At 38.4% G+C, this 26,410-nt stretch overlaps 1 protein-coding gene across 1 annotated transcript in view; it reads right to left on the reverse strand.

Moving 5' to 3' along the window:
- LOC124165122 (protein N-terminal glutamine amidohydrolase) overlaps nucleotides 1–26,410 on the reverse strand; it is a 112,412-nt gene that overhangs the window by 56,838 nt on the left and 29,164 nt on the right. Inside the window, exon 2 of the mRNA XM_046542424.1 lies at nucleotides 4,181–4,334. Coding sequence (XP_046398380.1) covers nucleotides 4,181–4,334 — 154 coding nt within the window. The remainder of the gene's footprint in view (nucleotides 1–4,180; nucleotides 4,335–26,410) is intronic.

Below are 26,410 nucleotides of genomic sequence, written 5' to 3' on the forward strand. Positions count from 1 at the left end.
TTCGAACCTGGATCCCTCGACTTCCGGTTCTCTGGCTAACTGGCTAAAACACTCGGCCGGAAATCGAGGGATCCGGGTTCGAATCCCGGTCAAGGCGAATGATTTTTCCTTCGTGGATTTTTCGCAAAATTTGAGCATTGCGGGTGACTCCGTAAAAGTTATCACCGTGGCTAGTCCCGGTATACTTAAACATGATGTAAAATTTATTTCCAGGCATGTCATTTTTATCCCCGACCCCCCGTTGACTGGGGGGGGGGGTGGCGCCACCCCAGACAATCCCATCCCCCATAAAGCATATACCCAGTTACGCCATTGGGCCCATTTTTATATGAAAACTGTTATTCATACACTGTGAAGGCAAATTGGCAAGGAGTCCGAGAATTTGGATTATTTTAAAAGTTATTCTATGCATAAATAAGAAAAAACATGTGTACGTATTCTTCAAATAACCATTCGAGATGATACATTCCCAATCAAATCAATTGTTCGCGAGTTCACTTCTTGGAATGGTTACAAAATACAATCACAAATAAACTTTGTTACATTCCAATAATAAAATTTGTCATTAATAAATATTGTGCGGAATATTACAAAGTTCATTTTTTATTCTATGGATACATTGCGTGCCTAACAGTGTTGTCAGGTTAATAACAGTGAAAAGCAAAATATTTCGAGGGTTTCAACTCTTCACTAGTTAGCTTAAACCGCTACGAAATAGCCATAAAAAGAACTGTCACCACAGAGGAGTGAAGAGTAAGAGAGGAAATTATTTTCCTTGCGTTTCGCCCACCTCCCGAGTTGAACACGATTTGATATACAGAGAAAATTCCGCCGAGAGAGAAGCGTGGGTGGTTTTAATTTGACCGCAACCACTCATTCGCAGCATATGACACGTTTCCCTTAAATATGTGTTCCGGAATATGAATCGGATGACATTTACGCGTCATTTTAACCCAACGGATGCGTCCAAATGAAGGGAGTCAACTCCGAGTGGTGGGAGGACACGAGGCTGAAGGACCCCAAAAGACGTTCGCTTCCTTAACAGCTTCCTCTCTCCATTTCTTCATTTTGTGCATCATTTTTTTTCTCTTTTTTTCACTTAACGGCCTTTGAGGTTCATCTCGTTCGTTCGGAGCGTCGACTATCTTTAGTCGCCACGTAAACGTGGGATGTTATTTTTTTTCTTCAACATTCCGCCTAGCACGATTCGACCTCTGCTTCCCGCTGCAACCGTCTCATAGTATCATACTAAGCCGAAATTTTCAGATCCATACGGCCAAGGCTAGGAAGGGGGCTTACTCGGTAAACTCAAGAGGGAGCAATGGCTTTTACGCTTTGAGTGCCGGCCCTACTGAAAAATCCAGCCATTTTTACTAAATTCGCAATTTTTTTAAAACATTAGCATCAAAAATGTATTTATATCGATGTGTATTTCAATAAAAATGGACTTAGCTCTTCTTTATGAATGAGTTGAATAACATTTACTGCTAACTTTCAAATATATATTTTAATAATGAAAACCTTCTGTTTTTGAAAAATAAAAAAGCTGCAACAAATGATGTACCGCTATAAAATGTATAAAATTTTTATTACGCACAATTTAATCTATTTAAACCATGGAAGTCATACAAAAGAATTGTTCCAAGCAAATCAGTCAAAATCCTGGATGACAAAAAGAGTCACTGTAACCTCAACGAACGGTTCTTTCCTCCAAAGAATTTTCACACAAAGTAGCCTGAGATAAGGGTGCCGGTAGCTACAGAGGACTTTTCGTCCTCAAGACATTAAAATAACTCTTTTTCCATCGAGCAGTTGATTTTTGAAATAGCAGAACCACTAAGCAGTAAACTGGACAAGTACCAAGGGCGAAATATTACAGCTTCACGCATATGAAGTCAATTAAATAGAAAGACGTAATATTACGCGATCCTCGCAAGGATTAGCAGGACGTAATATTACGCCCATGGCACGCAAAGTGTTAAAAAACCAAAACCTCCTGGAGACGCACAACACTGGTATAACTACGATTCAAGACCTTGGCTCAATAAGGATGTCGGTCGTCTTCCGCGATTATTGTGATATTTCCACGATAGAAAAGATAAAGAGCACTGCATAAAACAAGTGACTTTGCACGCAGTCACGCGCACGGGAGCAAATTTAAAACGCCGAGGATGAATATCGTCTGAATAGCAACTGACTTGAAGATTGCCTGATCAGCAACCGGGAAACCCCGGTTCGCATATCGGCTCAGCAAAATATGAACGACGAACTTCGTCCATGATGTTTATAGAATAAATGAGTGCATTAATTATGTAAAATTTTTATTTCTACCACTACTTCTAAAAATATTTTTATGTCAAATATTTTTTATCAAAGGATATTGACAAGCTTGATGATTGATTCGGCAAAATAATAAATATGGAGATTCATATTAACAATAAGGCGATATAATGGCAAAAATGGCCGATGTATACCCACCCACGAATTGATACTCAGTAAGACGGTGTCAGTCAATATGTGGAATAAAAATCCAGACCTTTTAAGAAAGCATTCTGAAATTTTATAATTGAAAAGGTCGAATAATTGATCCAAAAAACGGTGTTACATTCGTACGTCGTTTAAATAAATTTTAGAAAATTTCAGCGATGAAAAGTCAATTTTGCTGACACGTAGAACAATATTCCATGGTACTAATCTTTTACGACTAAAAAATTGTCTTTACGGCTTAAAAATCCTACTTTTCCAAGGTTTTCCTGGAATTATTAAATTTACGTAATTTTTCCGATTTCTTGACGAACAGCTGTGACAAAAGTTGGCATTTTGAGCTGAGGAAAGTACAATTAACAACAGCTTAACTCGGCTTAAGCTGGCTTATTAAGGATTCAGACTAATAAATGGAATCACAGGATAAAGTACGCATCAATCGTGAAAGAAATTTTAGAGCACATAGTTCTTTCCCGGAGAAATAATTGCGTGAAGTCTCCTCGGGGATTTTTCAACGGTTTAATTCGTAGTTCACCGACGTTCCAAGAGACGACTCGCCCATCATAATCAGGGTGAATGAATAAGTTTGACTGAACAGAGAACGCTGACATGCAAATCTAAACAATCACAATAATCAGGTTAACTCCTGATCGGATGGAATGATCTAGAACTTCTGATTATTAGCAGGAGCACTTTCATTTTTTTAAATGAGATTCCACGCATTGGTAAATTTATACCCGGTGTCTCGATTATAACTATTTATATTAAGCCTGTTCTTAATGGCCTCCTTAGCAAGCTTGTCCCAGAAGTTGTTGGAATGGCAGATTAATTTGGCGCTATCCCATTTTATCTTGTAGCCCTAGTCTTAATCTTAGTCTAAGTCTTAGTATCTTCTCATTTTCAGCAACAGCAGACTTACCGGGCTATCCAGGTTCAAAATGCCTTCGATAGTCCTTATGCCTAATGGCTATCGGTAAGCATGGAATCTACGTTGTTTCTCTTGAGGACAGTGGCGGGGTGGACCTGACCCCCCCCCCCCCCCGAAATGTTTAAGTACACTTCATTTGCATCACAAAAGAAAACCAAATATTGAAAAATCATGAATTTACAAAAGGCTTCTTAGAAGAATGAAGTTTTTCGATGATGAAAAGTGCTAAAATTAGTTAAAAACCCTCCACTTACTTAGCCCCCTGTTTTTTTTATTTTCCCCCCTGATCTTGAGCCCCCCGAATAAAATTTCCTCGCTACGCCACTGCTTGAGGACATTGGAGATCTTGGTAGAGACTGCTGACAGATACGTCAGAACGTCCCTGGCCACAGGTTTACGCAACATAATCTACATCTCTGCTGATAGACAAAACTATATTCAAATGAAAGCTAGTTGCACTTTACCACAATTATTTAATGCGTGCGACGCGTTTCGGCTATACCAGATGACGGCTCGGTTAGCCTAAGCTCGAAAGAATTAAATAATTATGGAAAAGTGCACCTCCCTTTCATTTCAACGCGTCAAACTTCTACTATGTCATGCCTTAATCGGTTGAAATTAAAACTAAATTCGTCTAGATACGACATCTCAAGTCGTGGTGCGCCAAAGGAGCCAATTTCTGAATTTTCAACTCCAAAGTAACGGTAATAAAATGGAGAGGGCTTTGAAAGGGTAAGGTAAAGAGTTTAGCCATTTGAGCCACCTCACCCATATGACGAGTTTCTCCTCTTCCTTGCCGGACCGCTGCCTCCACAGGGGTACCACCCTCTTCTCATTGGACACGAAGACGACCCGACAGTGCTGCAGTTCGGCTGGATGGTGCGTCCGCACGTGTTCACACAGCTTGTACACGTTCTCCTCACTGCAACGGAAACAACATCCACATGAGTACGTCATGCGAGGGAATGGAACACACTGGGATTCATTTGAATTCTGGATTTCGAATGAAAGAGGGAAACGCAACGTGAGAGAGGGGCAAGCACAGGTGATTGGAAACATAATAAAGATACACTGTTGCATGTTCCACAGAAGTTTTAATAACCGACCCACGTTTAGACAATACACTATGTCATTTTCAAAGTCTATGACATAGTGTATTGTCGAAACTTTGGTCGGTTATCAAAACTTCTGTGGAGCATACAACAGTGGTTATCTTTATTATGTTTCCTGTCACAAAGTTCCACCAAATATCGCCGTACAGTCTTAAGCTGATCACAGTACAGTCTTACGTGATTGGCCAAATGTTCCACGCAACCGTGAATTGGATCGGAATAATATCTTCAATGAAACAAAATAAGTGAACCTTCTCACAGTCCGACACCATTGATTTTTGTTTCCGACTAGGCTACTTAGAATGTATGAAATAGTGGCGGGGGAATTTTGGTCCAGGTCAGGTAACAGTTTCAATGCAGGATTAGGTGAGCTATGAAAGCACAGGAAAAAGATCGCAAATGGATTGATGCGTTGCATTATAAACACCACTTACACTTTTTCGATAGCAAACATTGTTTATCGAATAAAATCTCCATTGGACTAGGTAATTATGATCGAGCGATATTCAAGCCTCTCCAAATAAGTGATGAAATATAAATTAATCAAACAGTATCAAGATACTTAATTGTAATTTTAAGCAAAAAAATGTGTTCCTTTATCGGTATATTTTGGAATTTTGACGATTCAACAAGCAGCACTAAGTCTATGCCTTCGATTCATTAACTAAGATTCAGTCACACCGCTAACTACTCCATTATATCATGTATAGTTATCAAATAACTTATTACCTTATTGACATCATAGCCGAGTTAATTTAAAAAAAATAAGGATGTATTCGCCTTGAAATAATGATTTGAAAAGTCTTGACTCCAGCCAAAAATTCACGAGAAATCCAGGAGCATTTCCGGGGACCGGCGAATCATGAATAATTTCCGGACGATTGCCAGGGTCTGTGAACACCCTGAAAAGGCTTCGACGGTGGAAAAAATAAGTAAGCCATACCTTTAGTATTGATTCGCACGTGGGCGGGAAATTTTCGGCCCTCAGCTCAATCGGGATGCTGCCTCCGAGGCGAAGGAATTATAAACGAATTATGAAATTGGCTGCGGAGGGGAATATTACGGATTGTGCTAGGGAAATATATTGCCTGAGTTTCACACGGAATAATACGTTCTTATGTAACTGCTTCTTCAATATACGGCAAGAGAAAACCCTCCGGTAAATGTATGTTAAATATTATGTAACACATTTCATACATTCCACACGATTTTTACATATCAGGGTTCCTACTCTAACTAAATTATAAAATTCACGGTTTTTTCCAGGTTTTCACGGTCTAAATTGCGTCAAATTCACGGTCTGTTTGATAAGCCATTTTAGGAAGAAATATTGATCACATAAATATCACTGGCCGCACGCTAACTAAAAATATAGCAAATGCGATAAACGCCGGGAATGCAAAACGCAGCAATGAAAGTGCTCTTATGACACCGCCTATCGTTAGCAAAATTTAGGGCCGGCTAAATGTCGTGAGTGGGAGAATGGAGGGTGACAGGGAAGTGAAGAGGTGTCTGATTTTTCGCCAGGGCTAATGATCGCTTTGGTTAAAGTTCGTCTAATCACAGCCTTAAGGTCTGTGAGTCGTCATGACAGACGGACCAATATTTGCGCTTCGAATATACGTGTGCAGATAAATGCAAGGACAGTGTCTGCGAGTGACTGACCTATTTTTCTTTTGATCCGTCAATCGTAGATCTAAAATCAAGTTTGAGAAGTTTTTAAGGTTTAACGACGAATTTCACGGCTATTTCCAGGTTTTCTCACGGTGGACGAAATTCACGGCTTATTCACGGTTGAGTGGGAACCCCGCATATTTATAGTACAAAATGGAAAGACGCAACGCAAGAAGTTAAGCGCTCGGCTGCTGAACTAAACTCCCAGGGTTCAAAACTCGGATGGAGCCATTGGACACCTCCAAACACATCACCTCGAGGTGACTCAAGGGAAGAACAGGTTCTTCCCAGGGGGAGGAGGCAGGTCTGCCTCCTCCCTCTTTACAATGAAATTTTTCTGAGCCGCATGAACTGATAATCACACGGTATTGGGTTAGCCCAGGGCGAGCTCTCCCTCGCCAATCCAAACCAGACTTGGGGATAACACACTGAATGAATGATGCTGAAGTATGTCTTCGCGAAGTGATGCAAATTTCAGTGTTGGAATCCCTTTTTGAGACATCGTTTAAGACGTTTTTTTACGCAATCGATACCCTAAATATATTAACACGCTTCCCGCTGTATATGCGAATTTAGTTTACATGATACTCTATTCGGACCAAGTTTCTCACATACTAGCATCACATTGTAGCAATGTCATCCGTCGTCCATCGCTTTTGTCAGAGAGAAAACAGAATTTAAGTCGTGCTTTCAACTAACATCAGTAAATTGGATGAATGAAATTCGACGTCAAATGAGAAATCTTAATGCAGTTCCAGGAAAAAATTAAACACGGTAAAATAAATATTAATGGCACGTAAACAAAACGAATTTTCGCTTCCACTGCCAAACTTTTCACATTTTCAAAGGCAATTTTTTTATCCATTCCGATATTGACACAAGATCTGCCTGAGGTAACAATGGCACAGCATGACGAGAGCTGTAGTAATCGATTGGTTCAGTTCAAAACAAATGGCATTCACTAATATCTTCAATTCCATCAAGCTATCCCACAAACTGGTCTGAGTCACACGACTGCGCTCATTTACATAATTGCCTAAATTTTCTGAACGAATTTTCTAAACATTCATTACTAGGACAATCACAGGATCAACTTTTAGCGGACACAACTTAAAATCGCACGACAACACAGATAAGCAATCCTAAATTTTTAAAAGTATTTTTTAAAAACGAATGCTTCAATTACATTAACCACCAAACCAATAACGACATGAATACATAATTTTTCTCATCATCAGGCCGCATAGCTCAATAGGAGCTCTATAGGAAAAGCAATGAGACAGCTCAGAACGTACATCTAATACCATCGGTAATAGTTTCACCTACACACCTCCGAAATTTACTGCTCTAGTTTTCTAAAAAAATGTGTCTTCGTTTGAACTGTATTTTAATGCTCGATCACAGCCGAATTTCACCTTTAAACAATCTTTTAATTTGATCAGAATTTCAACCCGCATCTCCTAGCCAGGTAGTACAATAGTTGCACAACCAAAATATTATCTACACGAGTGAATAGTAGGCTTAGGTCAACTTCCCCGAGATTTCTAGAGGCATCTTCCGTGAATTTTAACTTCAGCGAATACATCATTTCTTGGGTGGAGATTGAAACGTTCAATAACCGTGGGGAATGATATGACATCTATAATAAAAATACCTACGGTTTTCGCCGCTGATGATAAATCTACTCCTTCTACGAAGAAGACTTCAACTCAATATTGACATTTCTCAGAACTGGTTTGAGAGCATCAAATGAAACCGCACGGATGTTACTTTCTAGCCACAACGAGTTTCAACCGCAAAGGCTGATTTGAGCACAGAGAGAAAATATTCCTGCTCCCATCGTATTAAAGGAACCGCGGAATTCACAACGAGATAGGACGTCGATTCAAAGCCGAGAACGCGCATAAAAGACTCCAGAATCTGCTAGATAAACACTCATTTCCGAAAATAAACACCATGAAAATGTAACGAACATTAAACCCTGGCGAAGTCTGAAATCCGGTGTCGAATTTCATCTGAATTCTCGTCCAAAACACCAGCGAAACAAGTGGATAAATGTAATATAGATCGTTGAATACCGCAAATGTAGAGGGTGAAAGTAGTTGCGGAGCGTTTATTTTGATATTTTAGAACGATTAAGTCCCCTTCATAGCATCCTTGCGTGAAATGATGATGCAAACAACTTAGTTTAGGCCCTAATACTAAATTATGGATCCAGTTTTACAGCCTAATTTTCTCAATTAATGGTACGGTAAACTTTTAATTTTAAGTAACCATTTTTAATAATTAATCTCTGATATTATTAAATTAAATTTGGGTATATGTGTAGATGTATGTATACACAGTGCAATTGCAAGTTTCGTCAAATTCACCCAGAACCCATACGCTTGCGACTAGTTCATTTTTAAAGTAATGTTGCGCGCTGTTTCTTAATAACAGTAGGGAAGTGCACTAATTTTTTTTAATTGCTGAATTTGAAAGCTTAGCCTAAAAAAGAAACATTAGTATAGTCACTTTTATTTTCTGCATCTGGGGTATGCACTTTAAAACGTTTTGAAAGTCGGAAAATTTCATGTTGCGCTGAAACACAGTGCCTCCATCTTGATTGAGATGTGACGTCACAAGGCAGTAGTCACCAGTGGAGTATCGCTGAATTCCGTCGCCTTCTTTAGCGCGGCGAGAGTTTCCGGTAATCGGTGGAGTTTGCTTCCTAAAAATGTCGTCTTGTACCGAAAACATGAATTCAAAATAGAATTATAAATGATTTTTTGTTCCAAATTTCATCTCGACGTCGAAACAAAAGCCTGGAGAAGATATTCATTCCCGTGCCTTAAGCACAAGCTATTCGGAATAAATGGTTCAAGGCTGCTCCTGACTTTTACCTATCGATGATATTCTGTTTTGAAGATCATTTGAAGGTATTGTAAGATCAAATTGATATTTATATTATAATAATTTACTTAATAGGTACCTCAGTCACATCAGAAAGTGTGTTGAGTCAAAATATAGCATCTTCCGCGTAGACCTACGTAATTTATAAACTGAAAGTAGTTTGGTTAAAGAATTATGGCGCGACTTTTTTTACACGACCGGGCAAAATGCGTACTTTGCCCATGATATGTGCATATATGATAACAAACGATTTTTGTTAAAGTTAATCTTTATTTGTTGAAATTAGTACATTTATAGGTGATACAGATATAAAGGTACACGGCAGGTCGCGCGGCGTAATTTGTACTCCACTGGTGACGGGTTCATCTTGCTGATCCAAAAAATTAGCTACAATACCTCGAACTTTGAAAACTCGCAATATAGGCAGTCAAAGTACATTGTAAGAATACACGAGACCATTATAGCCCAGAATGTACGTACAATGTCGAAATCCTTGGTTTTCAAAGATTGACGTATTTTATACGCCAGCGCGCCCGGTCCAGGGTTATCAACTTTTATTTCATCCTATTTGTTAGTTGAAATTATATTTCAGAATGGTTCTTTTAGCACTGCTACTGAGGTAAACTGGTAGGTACTGAGTACAAGGTACTGAGGTATGTACTGAGTAAGTAAACTCCCTTTGGAGTAATGTGAATTACAAGTGTTCGAGATATATGGCATTTTATATTCGCTTTGTGTTCTTATTAATTATGCCTGTACGCATATTGTTGCTTGCCGCGAGCCTTTAATGGTATGTGCTCTTGCAAGAGTGGTTTTCATTTTTAATGTGGAAGTTGGTCAGTATATGCAAAGAAAAAATTAACATTTTAGCGCACACCAACCCTTGTAGTCATCGTATCTCTGCGTTTGTAATGACACTGCTAAAATACCTAAACGCCATAATGATGATAAAAAAATTGTCTCATCTCAATGATTGCTGCAATTATAATTAATGATAAACTTGATGCCGTATAATCACAATGAATACAACAAAAAATAAAGCCGTGACGCAGTCTTGAACCACGGTCTTTCGGGTGCGATCTAATCATACAAACGTGCACGCTACCACTACCCCAACCGACCCATTGTTAAATAGTGGACATTTTAAATTTATATATATAATTTGTAAAAAGTAACGCATGAAAATTAATTAATTACAGCCTAACTAACGCCCTAATTGAAAAAGATGCAGCAAGGTACGCGGTCTCCCCTTGTTAGCCTTAACGTCTCGCATTTCTATGGAGCGTTGAACCTGTCCTCCTTATTCAAAAATTCAGTAACCATAAATACATCAAAGTTTGGTATACCATTTATAAATCGTTGGAATTTTCCTTCTCCTAACCAAGATTATCTTTTCTTGAACCCATCCTGGACAGCGAACCATTGCAACAACCAGCCAGCTCGGAAATAAGGCTAACATCCCATGATTCTAGTTGCGAAGGGCGAACGTTCCGGCCGGCGTGAATACATACGCAACGAATAAGTCTTGCAGCAAACGTCTGAAATAGGTTTATTAGTTTGACTCGGTTCTTACAAAAAACGTTTTGGCATGATAAACGGCATTGTGTCAAAATATACCCAGCGAAAAATAAATGCCATCATGCATTTATTAAAGATTCAATGTGCTATTCGTACTACTCTTTCCAAACTTGAAGTTGACTCGTAAATGAATATTAATATATTACGCAATGATGAAGTCGTTTACTCAAAAGAGAAGCAGCCACATATATATTCTGAAGATATTTTATGACAGCAAAAAACGGATACCCTCAAATTCTGTAATTTTTCTATGCAATAGACAATGCAATGTGGTAGAATTAAACGGTGTAGAAGCTGCCTTCTGCTACTGCCTTGTGACGTCACGGCCAATATTCAACATGGACACCCGTTTTCGCGGCCTTTGAATTTTTCCATATTTCAGACGGTCATCTCGAATAAAGTATTCACTATTAGGATTTAAACTGTGGTTCTACGACATTATGTTATTCTGAACTCCAATTTAAAGAATGTGTTTGGTGCATTTGAAACACTAGTGCACTTCCCTGTTGATTCAACTCTAATTAAATCGCATGGTAATTCAATTTAAATTCTAGCTATTTAGCTGTGGTTTCGAATTGATACAATAATTGCTTAAAGTAAAATTCATTAATCTTTCTACCAAAAAGGAGAGCCACTACAGAAGCAATAAAGACTGTTGATGACAGTTATAGATAAGAATTGATGTGACAGTTACATACCGCCAACAGCTGTGACCTTTTCAAACAACGCATCGCACGCCATGGGCATTGTACATCTTTTTGTACACCTATGTACACATTTTGCTATAACACTGAATTCGATCATCTACGCTTAATAACTGCGCTACTAAAATAATGACAGAGAGGCTAATCGCACTAGGGTATGTACTAAACAGCGGGATTTTAACAAATTACAGTGTGTTGACACACAGAAGTGTACCTGAATATATCATATTTCGACATTTGTATACATGAAGGAATACGTCATATATATTGAGTACGTTCTCAGATCATTAAGAATTTTCACTTCTTAGTACCGTTGACATGAGTTTCAGCTTTCTGCATGTACGATCATTCAAGTAATATACACTAATTGTATGGAATTTTTCTTGATAAATCTGTGTTTTAGTAAGTCGAATGCCAAAATATGTAAGTGCATTCGCTCATAAAATATTTTTGCACTGCCAAAGCAAATGAATCAGTACACAAATATGCGGTGAAGACACAAAATAACGTGACACACAGGTCAAAATAAAAAATGTATCTTGATAGTGGAAATGAAATCGATTCTCTTTATCTTCTCCATAAGGCTGAGACTTATTCCATCGTTTGAGACGTGCAATGTTGGACCAAAAAACTCCACCCTTAAAATGACGCCCCAGATTACGATTGGAGCCTTGTTGCTTCCCCCCGGGGAGATAATAGGGGCGAATTGAAATTTATCAGTGCTTTTTTCCCCTCCATGTTCCTTTCATTAAATCCCTTGCCCACAGTGTGCTAGTTCCCCACTCAGCTTCCCTCCAAATTTAAGAATTCTTCTTTTCAAATCTTGCATTACAAAATTAAACATTGGCTTGCATCATTTATTCACCTCCGTCGGTTATTTAAGAGCAAACTTTATTCTCTCAGCAGAGAAATGTTTTAGCAAAAACTTAACGTTCTAAGCTAATTCAGATGAAAATTTATGGATATATCCACCGATACTCTTACGAAACAGCAGAAATACTGGCACTGAAACATTTTCGGCAAGTCACTAAAATCTCAAGAAGTTTGATTGCGTTATTTTATCCTCAATCTCATATTTTATAAAACAAAATCTCGGAACTTATTTCTATATGCAATACATTCGCCTTTCGCATATTCCGATATCAGCACTGATTTCAGGAATAAAAATGTTTTCATTTACCAAGCCACAACACCCTGAAGAACTTAGAATGTGAGAATGCTACCAAAACTTAACATCTGGTTAAATGTGAAAAGATAGCACACAAAAATGAGAATATAAGAGAAGACAAACTAATGGCCTTCAAACACATGTTTTCACCGCAAAGTGAGTCAAGGCCACGTAATAGAGAGCAGCAAATGATAGCAAGACCAATTATCCCATAAAGACAACTTAAGCGGGCTCCGAGTTTTTATTCCTCAAAGAAACAAAAACTGTACTCACGAAGTTAAGCCTAATCACGGTCACAACTTGTGTCGAGTAAACTTGGCTGGCCTAAAAATGTCAGCAGAGCGCGCTACTCGGAGAAAGAAGCAAAGCAAAGCGTTCGATACAATTTTCCGTCCATACCCGCTCTTCTGAAGGTCGTGCGCCGATTTCATCCTGGAACATACGTCGCACCGTACAGGCACCCGCAAAGAATTTTTACCGCGATGGAAATACATAGACGGTACGTAGCTTACATCAAAGTAAAATTGACAACATTACCAACAGCCCTAAACTTCAAATATTGGCGAAATATCGCAGTTATTTGGATCGGAGGTATAATGAATGGGGACTACTCATGAAAAATTCAAGAGAAAGTAACAACAAACTTAATAATAATAATCGGGTGCCTCCTATGAGCGAGCCATGCTTTAACTCATAAATAGGAAACTTCAGGAAGTCCTAACTAGAATATGAAAATAATAAGGGTGTAAAATAGGAAAATATTCATTTCAGCGTCTACATGGACTCTCCGTTTTAAATCCACACTCAAAGTTACCAAATCATCCTATGTTTTTGGACACTTTCATCTTTGTTTGTAAATAATGAGAGGGGATTAAAAACAAAGTTCGTTCCGTTCCAAATGATTGCTAATATTCCATACGGACGTTTTGGTGATAATTAATAGCTACCACGATGGATGGAACTGCAGTTATTAAAGGAAGTAGCGAGAAAAAAATCATGGATTACAAAAACAGTTTGAATCCATTACACGATTCTTTTCTGGTACACTGGAAACCGGTCGTATGGAGACGGCAGCATAATTGTTCTCTCGACTAAAGCCGATTTAATCAGCTCTTGAGCCACGTTAAGCTCCGCGACACGCGAACGAGCTTTTGCGGCCTTGTGTGCAAAAATGAATTGTTCCGTCCAGTCCGAACGCTTTAATATGAAGTATTGATCCAATCTCGGAGAGGGTAGGTGCGAATACGAGGCAGTGGTGTCAGCGGGTGAAATCCTTCCTCCCTCCATCACATTTTCTCTGCCCAACCCCTCCCTCCACACTCCTCCCGCTACACTCATCTCTTTGCATCAAAAAATATTCCTTCTCTAACGGCCGTTTCCCTCTTTTTTTGTGCAAAAATGATTTCCCAGGGCCATCTTTCAACATGAACGGACTTAAAACCCTTGGACGGGGAAAGCTTCGGCTGTCGAGTCGGTTCGGCCTTTGGAAAAACCGCAGTATTGATTCGGATGAGGAAAAAAAAAGGAGAAGAAAAACACGACTCTTTCGTGCGTATTTTAAATAGTTAAGGGGGGGAGGAGGAGGAAAAGCCAAACGCTCCCTTCCTCCGTTCGCAAAAAAAACTCGAAAAAAAAGAACGGCGAAATAATGCAACAGAAAAAAACGCGGCGGCATTTCCATATATTTTACGCGTAATTATTAAATTATACATCCATACGAAGTCCTTGTTCTTTATGATGGGTGGGGAAAAATTGTGCCACGGAATTTTAACCCTGATTATAGATGTCAGTAGGAACCAAAATTACTAATGATATTTTTAGGTTGAAAACGCAATGTTTTTGAACTACAGAAACTTTGAACCAAGTGCTCTCATTGGCAGTGAGTTTGCCCTGTTGCCGGATGCTCTGGATAACTCATGACTTCGGCTGTTTTGCCTGCATTTGCCTTCGTCCAGAGAATCCGGTACAGGGCAAACTCGCAGCCAATCGGAACGCTTAGCTCAAAGATCCACAGTTAAAATTTAGTGTCACAATTTTCTCCATGACGTATAACGTACGCACGCGGGAAAGATGAGTACAGACTGAAATGCGTGATACTGGGACATACTGCCTCTACGAAACACACGGTCCTTCAGAATTCTAACAGTACCCAACGGAAAATATATGGGAGAATGCCTGGTTCCCACTCTCTACTCCAGCAATAGATATTAGGTCCTCCACAAACAAAAGAAGGGGGTGACTGGTGACTAGGGGTGACCAATATTACTCCAATGATACAGCAGTGAAATACTTTCACCAAGTCTCATATAAAACACAAATTCCATCTCTACTCAATATCGCTAATAAAAAAGGTCATATTCTCGATCCGTAATCACCATCTCAACTCGTTCTACTCAAATACATTCCTAGCTAATCCATTTTCCACTTTATTTTGGTCAGCTAAACACAAGATGCAAAATTTTTCAACATGAATACCGTTTGAAATAGTCAATGGATGATTGATTCGCTGCACCGACACGATGACACTTTTAGCGATATTCCGACATACTATCCACAACTATACTACATATATGGCATTGATATGTTATGAAATTTATAATTACAGCTATTACAATCATTACCATTAGCAGCTACGAAATACCTGCGCAAAGTCTCATGAAAAGCTCGGAATAACTTTACGTGACATGAGTGATTTTATTGCACCTGCCGATTGGACAAAATTTGAGATTGCAAAATCCGATTTCACGGGAAGTCTCTGGCTCGTCTGATTGGCCGACTACGACGATGGAGTTTGTTTTCATTTTAAAAACAAAACACTCACGCTTGATTTGGTGAGATGAACACACACACTTTTGTAATTTTAAACGCCTAAAAACAAACTTACAACGACCTCCGCTTCAAGGGGTAACTATCAGTCTTAAGGTGTTGAACACCCGCAGTGTACCGATATATGCGCCTGGTTCAGTTGGGGAGGGGGAAACAGGGAGGGGGACAAGGGGTTCGATGAAGGATAAACAATGATCACGTACACAGAATATGAACCCAAAACACGCCAGCCAAATACCAATTAGCCCACATATACAAACACCTGAGCATGGTAACAGCTCAACAAGGACACAGAAAAGAATATACGAGAAAAAAATACGTTTATCTGCTGACGACTCTGTCATCTATTGCGAAATTAGTGATCACTCTATGAAATTCTATCATCGGACTTAAACAACGTTCATTTGTGGAGCCAAGAGTGGGGACTCGAACTTAATCGGAGCAAATGCATGACGGTACATTTCTTGCGGAATTCGTCCAACTATAACCACGTTTATGCAGTGGATGGTATTAACATAAAGGCAACAGACGAAGTGAAATACCTGGGAGTTACGATAACCTCAAACCTCACGTGGGGAACACATAAAAGAATATTTGCGGCATAGTCCTGAAGAAATTCGGATTCGTCAAGCGTATTGTGGGAAGATTTTCGGATGATAAAGTAAAAGAAAGGTGCTATTTCGCACTCCTCCGACCGCAGCGAGCGTATGGGATCCGGTGCAGAAAGACTTAATCCGCGAACTGAATAAAATACAAAGGAAGGCTGCGCGTTTCGACAAAAACTCCTACGGGCGTACATATAGCGTTACCCAGATGTTAAGCGAATTAGACTGGGTGCCACTGGAGACTCGGATGCTGCACGCTAGGCTTAGATTGCTCGAACAATTGAGAATGGATATCTTTAAGAGCGACACAGAGAACATAATATTAGAGCTACACTATAATTTTAGGTCCGATAGAAGCGATGATTTAAGAGCGATGTTTTGCCGAACGGATAGATATGGGAATTAGTTTTGCCCCCGAACCATAAAGGACTTTAATAAACGCTAGTTCCAACTTCGTTAGAGCACTTCATTTTTTTTTACTGTAAACGCCTGGTGTCCTCACACCCCTAGCCACACGCCTTTTAGGCGGCTTGCGGGGTATTATGTAGATGTAGAATATTAGGCGGATAGGAAATAAGTAATGAGTCACTCACGGATGAGTCCTTTGAGGACTCTTACTAATTAAATTACTAATGTGTGTTCCCTATCATCATTATTTCATGTTGCTTGTTTTGATTGGACTCATCTATATAACATGAAGCCCCTTAACGACCACTCATTCATTCATTCATTCACGTATACAAATGTTTGGGGTGAACGAGACGAGATACGGCAAAAAGTCTAATGAAGACCCCCTCTAAAATTGTCTGAAACCCCAGGAAAAATTATGAAAACACTAAATTTACAATTATTTATCCGTCTATTCATATAAAATTGAGTGTATGGGGATTAGTTCAAAAAATGACCACCAAATTCCAATGGCGGCGCGGCAGTCATACAAACGAACTTCATAGCAACATATTTGTTTATGCAAACAAGAGGAGCTAAATTGGGAAAGAAGATAAGGGAAATGAAACGAAAAACTGATAAATATAAGGTAGGAAATTAAGAAAGTAATAATTGAAGTGTCTATTTCTTTGCGTCTTCTTTCCGCAAGAACAAACATCTGTTTAAATCAAAGCGCATTCAAATCAAAAGCGGAGAAATGTAAGGAGAGAAATTAGTTGTTGTTTTTGGTATATTGCATCGAGAGTGTGGTGGTTATTAATTTCAAAGTTAACCAGTGCTCTAAATGCCATATTAGAAATATGATTCGTGCTGTTGACTATAGTTCGTATCTTGTTGGCGTTACACGATTGTAGTAGAAAGACTTTTAAACAAGTCTTACATAATATAGGTTGGTAAAAATGATTTTATTATCGTGTTTTGTGATGGTGATAACTTTTTATTTTTGTTTACGTTCTTTTTTCCGTTAATTTCCTTTTTAATGTACAATGTTATCCGTGAGCTGCAGGAGTGAATAGGCAGTGAATAATACAATATGGAAGATAAGTGCAAATAAAGGTATTTCTTATTCAATTATTTGTCTTGCGTTAATCACGTTTCCTTGAGTGAGTTATTCAAGTAAGTTATTCAACTGTGAAAATTATCGAAATCTTGACATTCACAATGTCTTGTACACCAAAGGCTGTGATCCGTTACTCACTCCGTTCTCACCAGAGTTATTGCGCATTGCGTTTTGGATATTAAAGCTGAGATATTTGTGTATCCCGATTCATTAAAACTTTAAATAGAGGCATTTCTGAAGTGAAATCATTCACGATCACGATAAATAATATTTCGATAAAATTCGTTATACTAGCCCCAATTCATGCTAAGGCGCATTTGTTTCTAGATATTGATATTCAGTCCCAACGTAATTCGCTTACGAAGGGGAACAGCTGTTACATCTTATTCGTATATCAAGAATTTGGTTGTTTTGTGGAAAATAATTAATAAACGTGTTTTTCATTGTAATTCGTAAAGTCGTTATGTTATGATATTACGTATGCATTGGGTGTTACAGTGGAACGTGGTCTCAACGTTTTTTGTATTTGAATTGAATAAGTTAGAGAAACTCGTAGAAATTTATTTTACTTTTTTAGCCCCTCAGAAAAACGTTTCTCTTTATAAATATTTACATTCACATTGTAGCCTACGTACCATGCGCTCGTTTTACGTGAAAGTGGAAATATTGCTTATACCTAAGTTAGCCAGCTTAAAAGTAAACGATCCTTAAGTAACAAGTAGCAAACAAAAAGTGTAAGACCTCCCACAGTGAGCATAACAGGCCGAAGGCCTTTTTCGGGGGGGCCTAGGGGGGGCAGAGCCCCCCCAGCGAGCTAAGCGAGTATTACCATAAAATTGAATATTCCCGAAGAAGGAGAAGAATCAGGATGTTAACTAAATCGGTTTAAAAGTAATCAATTTGCTAATTTTCCCACCTCCCATATTTTTTAATGAAGTTGGGGTGACAATGTTGGTCTCCCCCTCCTGCTACTATACTACCATCATGCTTGATCTTGTATACATTGGTTAATGTGGTTTAAATTGAATTTAAAATCCTTAAAAAAAAGTGCCCACATGCACGAATTTGGACACATTTGATAAATACATTTAACTCGTTTGTACGAAAGATATGAACTATGTAAACATAAATGCATTGGGTTATCCTTTACGTTGCGAGGTTTTTTAACACTACAACCAGGAAACCCTTAATCGAAAAAAAAACAAATGAAACTCGGGAAGCGTGCACTTCACTCGGCAGCAACACTCGAACGGTCAAAATCGAAGGCGTTTCTCGGCCCACGCGATGATTGGAGGCCGCCGCAGCAGTCGACGAAGCCGTCCGCACGTTGCGGTTAACACCAAATCATCGGCAACAGATTCTTTCCCTTTTTCCCCCCCTTATCGACTTTTTTTTGTTTCGAGGGGCTCTTTTCCCCCTTCGCGAGCGAAGGCCTGCGGTGCGCGCGAGTGTGATGCGGAAATCGGAAAATCGGACGTCCCATCCCATCGGTGAAAGGAATATTGAAATGAGCCGTAGGGAAGCGACGTGTTCTGTGCGTGTTCGGCGAAAAAAAATATATACATATGTATCGAAAAGAATAGAGAGCGGAAAATGGCTGCATCGACCGGAAGAAAGGCCGAGGGAACAAACGTATAGGGAGACATCAGCACTGACACAATTACCGAAAAGGCGCCTTAGCCCGCTAAAATAAAATTTAAATGCATAAACAGAAAAATAGGATATTTTGAGCAACGATAAGGTCTTCCTATTTTAATTAGTATTAAAAGATATTTTCCCAGGACACCTTTAATAATTACCAAATTTAAACAGTGGCGAGAAGCTTGAATTACCTTAAATCACTTCTGCGATATTACATTGAGTATTTTTTTATCATAATGTAACAGAGTGAGAAGCCTGAAGCTTACGGAAATAGTAGCGCCCAAGCATTTCATCAAATACATTAGTTTAAAAAACAAGCTAATTAATCAATTGGTAAAACTTTCATGTATTTTTTTAAATTTCAAGGTTAACTGTTGTAACATAATGTAAACAAGCCACCATGTTGTTTGTTGAGATAATTTGAAATTAACAACGGTAGTGATGAGGCAAGAATGGGTAGTTAGGGACGCGGAGAGAAAATACACAAGCGGGAGTCATTGTGTTGAGAGAGCTACGTATAAGACGTGTTTTAGAAGATCGGGAGAATAAAAAGAAAGAGAGGACGCAAAGCAAAAGGAGGCGCCCAAAAAAAAAAGAGAGAGAACCGATACAAGGAAGGACGCGTGATCGAGAGACGGGGATCGCAGAGGAGGTTATCAGGCAGAGAGTGGAGTTGTGGAGTACTGTACTATCCGGTAGTGTTTGAGTGGAGACGCGAGCAGTGAACCCGATAAGTAGACTTGACTGATTATAACCAATACACAAGGGGAAGAGTTAAAAGCCCATTGGAATATAATTGGAAGTTATGCAATCTGTTTGTTATAATGATCGATTGTAAATTGGGCCCAATTAGTCTTATGTCTTGATATTCTGAATATAAAAGTGTAAAAGTGATATTTTGTGCATGTTATTTTATAATTAAGTGTGTTTTTATACCCTAAGATAACACGAAACCAAATAAATCGTAGGTGAGTAGTGTTTCGTAATTTAGGTAGTGTTACACTGTTAAATATTATCATTTACATAAACTTACTGGATTTTATTAAACTTTTACCGAAATTTCAACATGAGCTAAAGTACTGTGTTCCCTCGTCTACTGCGCTGACCAATATTTTTTCCCGGATCAAATTATCCATCTATAAATCTAACAAAAATCAAATACTCGCAACATATTTTGCATCGCAAAATTTATACCATCCAAGGTAAAACATTTTCCGGCGAGCTTTTTGGCTTGCGATAGCATCTGGGCGAAATGGATGGCCTCTTACACTCAATTTTTTTCATCCATACATTTTGTGCGCATATACACGCGAAATAGCAATTACGACCACGCCAACACTCCAAATCGTAAAGAGAATGATTACCGTTCGAGACTGAAGGATCTTTCAATGTTTTCACAGAACAATTCTTTGTGGAAACAATTAAATAAGATATTTTTAATGAATCTTCACTATCTAACTATAAAATTATTTTTTTTCTAATACCACTAACTACGTGCTAGCCGACGACATCACCTTTTTTTAAACTTCTTGCCGTCAAATAATCAATAATTCACGGGTTTCTCCTCCAATAGGTCGGCAATAAATGGCGATGACATGATCAGATAACAACGTTTTACTCAAACTGGACCGTAACATGAGATTAGAGGAAAACATTCCGGAACAAAGTCGAGAATATCAGATTCGATTCAACATTAGATTCAATCAAGCTAATAAATATTCAAGAAGCTAGATTTCCTCTTCGACTGGTTAAAATTTATTTAGATAAATTTTAACCAGTCGAAGAGGAAAAAACTGAACCGAGCTATATTTCTCAGAAAGTAGCCCTAAAACTGAAACATAATTTTAGCGAAAGATGAACAATTTTCACAGCTTGCTCAATATTACAAACTAATTTATAATAATTCAATCTTTCTAGTATTCAGATCATCAAAAGCTCTAAAAAAAGGTCTAAACAGTCAACGATTTCATCTATTCGTTCAAAGAAGTTAAATAATTAAGCTTTAGTACAGGCACAGCAATATAGCAAAATAAACACTTGAAAAATGAAATTTTAGAATCAAAAAAGTACTATCACAGCGATAAAATTTCCTGGGAGAGAAAAAAGAAAGATTGTGGAATGCTTGCTTTAAAAATATAAATACAGGAGGCCTGCTAACAACGCAATAATTGCATAAATCATGCGGAAGACGATTAGTAACTCAAAATTGTGATGTGATGATTTAATTCTTCAAACACCAAAAATTATGAATCAGAGTTTGGTTTGAATGCTGAGGCGGCTACTTTCAATACAGTCCGTTTTAAACCTAATGCTAATGATATAAAGCACTTATTTTATTATTAATTTTCAATGTTTAGCGATACCAATTAGGAATAGAAATCCACCTCAACCCAAGTCGCCGCGACGGTCCATTGAAGGGGTCCCTTGCTACAAAATTTGCCTGATATTGTTTCTGGCTCAGAAATATTCATTTAAAGGCCCACAACCACGAAGTTATATTTTCAAAATAATCTTGAAAATACAACAAGAATAAGCAGCTTTTATAAGTCATCGCTATACAATTTACAACGCGACCCAAAATGGGGAAAAAGAAATGAATGCGGGCACCTGAAAAAATGAGTCGCCAGAAAAGCATCGGGAAATTCTTCTCGGACAAGATATTAAATGCGATTTAGATAGACAACAGGTAAATAAAACACAGGAGGATACATCAATCGTCACGGAGAGCCTCTAAGCGAGTTAACTGCATATTTTTTTAGCCGCATCTAAATCTGAAAGCACGACCCCCAACCCCGTGGCAAGCTAAATGACACGCCGTGAATGCACGCAACCCCCCACGCACTCATGTCGCTCTGATCCTTCCAAGAGTGCGTCCAGGGTGAAAGAAGAACTTCACCTCATTGCTATCACAGCGAGGGATTGGAGCGAAATATCAATGCATCAATCAGATCTAGATACATTCAGCACCCAATAAAAACAAACAAGACGTCTCGATGTGGAGGCGTAATAACCTTTGACCGAGTACACATATAGATACGGCCATACACTTCCTTCACCCAAGTGACCTCGTTCCCAACACAACCTCAACTCTTGGACGTCAAAAGGCTGCCATTTACACACAAAAGTCGTCACTTAGTGAGAGAAGTTTAAGACGCAACTCATTAAGACCTATATTTTGAGTAAGTTCCTCTTTGGTAGAGTAACATTGACGATGTCACCAACGGAGAACTCGAAATAAAGGGTACCACAGGAGGATATAAAGTCATGCAATGGATCGACAGATTGAGTAATGGCGAATTCATAGGTATGTGAAGAAAGAGACGTCTGTTCTAAAGACTTCTGAGAAGTCAGCAAACAGATGCAACCAACGTCTCGTCGTGGGTCATGATTTTCTGAAGATTACCAAAGTGCAAGCAGACAACAGGAACGGGAAAGGACGACCTCTGCAGAAATATCTAGATCAGGATGTGGAATAGGAGAACCACTTAGGTATGAAAATATTGGCTGAGGAGTGACAATTACGCAGGGAAATGAAAAAGATCTGCGTCGATACAATATTATGACTGCTAAAAGGCGATGAATCATATTTTATAAACTGGAAAATGGTCAAGGATATGGCAAGCGGACAGCGAAAGAAGAGATCGGGTGAGACATTCAGGTTAAGTTATTGAGAATGTAAAGGAATAGAAATAGGTTAAAAGGAAAAGAACGCCCTAAAGGAACACTGAAAGCAGAGCTACAGCAACAAAATCAGCGTTATACAACGAATAGAAACAGACGATACGTCTATCTTTAAATCAAAATAATACCCTGAAATTTATCTGAACAAAAAAGCGACACGGGTGTTACGATAACAACCGTCAACTCGTAAAAGAATACCTAATACTAAAACATTTCAAAAATTATTCCATCAAAAGTTTGAAAAGGGAGCGCTATGATTGATATTACCTGAAACTGGCTAGAGTGAATGAAAAAAACAGATGGTAATCGCCTTCCTTTGCTATCGCACTATCTAGGCACAAGGTGTTCTAATTTCCAACAGATGCTCTCACGAAGTGAGGCTGTCCTTCAGCGAAACCCAATTCTTTGGCAGCATTCGGAATTCATGAGTTACCGTGGTAATGTTTGATAAAGGTTCCGGACACCCAAAAACAAAAATCTTCGAAGTTCGAGGCGCACAAGGAAAGGATATCCCATCATGAATGTGTGATATTCACACAGCCATGGCTTAGTGAAGGCAGAGCTCTCCCTCACCAGTCCAAACCAACCGATGGGTTAAATTACTGCGAGTCGACTTGGAGTATAATGGGACCAAAAAAACCGTAGCATGCTATCCAAAAATGAAGTATTACGTGGATTACTTAGTGCACACAACAGAGGTAGCTAATGAAACTTAAACTAGTCAAAAACCCGTCTTAATTATCCAACTAAAATGCTGTTCATTACCGAAAAAATGTTGATATGAAGAAATGAATCACATTTGAGTTTCCTCTCGCTTCGAGATACCATGACAGCGACCAAAAGGTCTCATTTCTCATGAAACCACAAAACGCCGACGGAGTGGAGATTATCGCGGGAAAATAAAATGGCAAAAGAATGCAAATTACGGAAGAGTGTAGGTTTTTTAAAATACTCCAAGGAGCTAACTCTTAATATTATCATTCCAACCCTACCCAACAGGAGGCCGGCATCAAACTAACCCGTTGATGGAGCACCCACCTTCCAACGGTCAAGCTATCTCCAACTGATAAAGACATGCGAAGAACATTTAGAAAGAAAAAAAGCAGGCACCTCAGTTGCGTGCCTGAAAGACATTAAAACTGGAGTTAAGAAACCAATAAAGAGACGAAGTGGAAAATTAACAAAAATAGTCACTAGAGAGGTCGATTGCGAAATTCTTGTTTCTATATTTCTACACATTTTCACGCTAAATTTATAAATACTAGCATTGAAAGAGATCCTAGATTTATTCATAAATGCGATTTACTAATAAAGGCTTAAATCTTACAAATTTAAGTACATAAATATACACACACAATTAATACATAAATCTTACATATATATATATATAAATTTGTTTGCTAAGTGGATGCAGACAAGACAACGATCACTCTGCAACGAAAAAACTTCATAAAATAAAGGAGAACACTATGAAACATACAATTTGCTTCATGAACTATTATGACTTAAAATTTATGCTAATTTTAAGTGTGAGCTTGGACTGCTTGATTTATGGATGCAATTATGTATATTACATGTAATAATGATACGGGTGTAATGATTATATATTTTGCAAGCTAAAATGGTATACGAGCCATAAACACACTTTGTCTAACAGAACTGTGATTTAAAAATTGCTCAATTATTTTTTAAAAAATAATGTACTCGGTTCCGCATTATTACCAACGGAAAGGATTAAATTATCGAGTCGTCTCGTCAATATTAAATGAAATTTCAAAGACTCATCATTATAATACCTAATAGCTCTTTCTCCCCGCGCTAATTCTCACAGCCCTTCAATCGCCACTCATCCGTCCGTCTGCGCACGAAGCCAAATTTTCACACCACCCATCACCTAATAACAAAGCACTTTTTTTAAACTTAGAAGAAAAAGTGTGGCATTTTAAAAAGAGACGCGGGCTTGAGGCCAAAAGACTCCGAAACGATTTACGATACTCCTGGAGTGTGACTGCTGAGGAAGGTGCCAACGTCTAGAGCAATATCCGATGCCTCCAAAGAAGAGGAGGTCTATTTTAGCAACAGCCAACTCTTAAGAACGGAAGAACTGGATTCTTGTACCGAAAACCAAGTGTGTTACGCAATCCCGACATTTCATTGTGATCTTATCCAGCAAGCACCTTGACAGGGATAAAGAATTATCGTGGCCTCGGGTAATTCGAATCAATTTAAAAGGTCAATGGCCTAAGATTTATCTTGTCTTGGGCTTGAGCCTTGGATCACCTAAAAGAGAAATTATTCGTCCAAATATCATAACTTAGCAGTTGTCTGAAGCTCTTACTTTGATATTTTCACTGCATACCACTGAAAATTACTGTGGGTAACCTTTTCTTTTTTTATTATTTTATACTATTTGTCGAATAACTAATGATTTTTTTTAAACCGGCACAATATTGTGGATATTATATTATTAAATAATTTTTTCTTTAAATTTACATAAAGTTATAAATTTCCTAAACATGGAGAATAATAGGAGGAAAAGCATGGAATCTTTCCTAAATGTTTACTATTCATAAAATTATAAATTTAGCGAAATTGTTTAAACCTATGAATTTCAAAGGTATCATTCTAGCCTACCAAATAAAAGTCGGGGACGATATGGGAAACAAGCAACCAGATGCCTTTGGGTGTCATTTTAGAGGGAGCGCTTACAAAATTCTAAGCGCAAGTCACGAAAAACAGGCGGCTTTCTTTGGATACAACGCGAGTTGGAGCACGATGATAGACACACATTACGACACGACATTACACGCACAAGTTATAATTGTGGCACAATGGCATGAAATCAAAGCAATGGATTAAAACGTGTTGCATCAAATAATAACGTTAATTTAAACTTTCTCCGATCTTTACGCATTATCGGCAAGGAAAGAACAAATAAGGTAGCTACTGCGAACCGTAACGAATATAAATCTGCGCCTCATCTACTACTAGATGATGCAGTAACTCGGTCCCGTATCCAACAATAACTCCATTAGTCTTAAGTGAAATTTTCGTGAGTGATGTTTAACATATTCGATAAATCTCAACTTTGTAATTAGATAATTGGAGCGATGACGTTCAAATGACGCCATTTTCGCGGCTGTACCATTTCGCGGCCTTACAAATCAGGGCCCCTGACGCCATTGAGACAAAGAGTGAGTTAATATGCAGGTATACCTATGGCGTTGGTGATGCCTGGAAATAATTTTGTTTGCAGTGCATTTCAAAGGCGGAATCATACAGAGAACTCTTAACAAGTGGAGGCGATATGATACAAGTATTATCCAAGTGCGTAATAGGTAGAATCAAAGCGTTTAGAGGATAACTTCAGTTAATTCTTTAATACATGCTTCCTGAAATGTTGCGGATCACTGTTGCGGATCAATGTTGACAAAGGAAGTCGCCATACAAACCACTCAGAAAACACCAATGCCACTAAAATCACTAATTACTTACTAGTTATCATATTCTAAACTAGAGGAATTATACGGAGAACTATAAGCAAGTAGTGACGATAAGATAAGACGCAAATGTATACTTAACGATCACTACTATACCCAAAGTTTTTCAT

This window comes from Ischnura elegans, chromosome 9 (genome assembly GCF_921293095.1).
Source record: "Ischnura elegans chromosome 9, ioIscEleg1.1, whole genome shotgun sequence".
Lineage (NCBI taxonomy): Eukaryota > Metazoa > Arthropoda > Insecta > Odonata > Coenagrionidae > Ischnura > Ischnura elegans.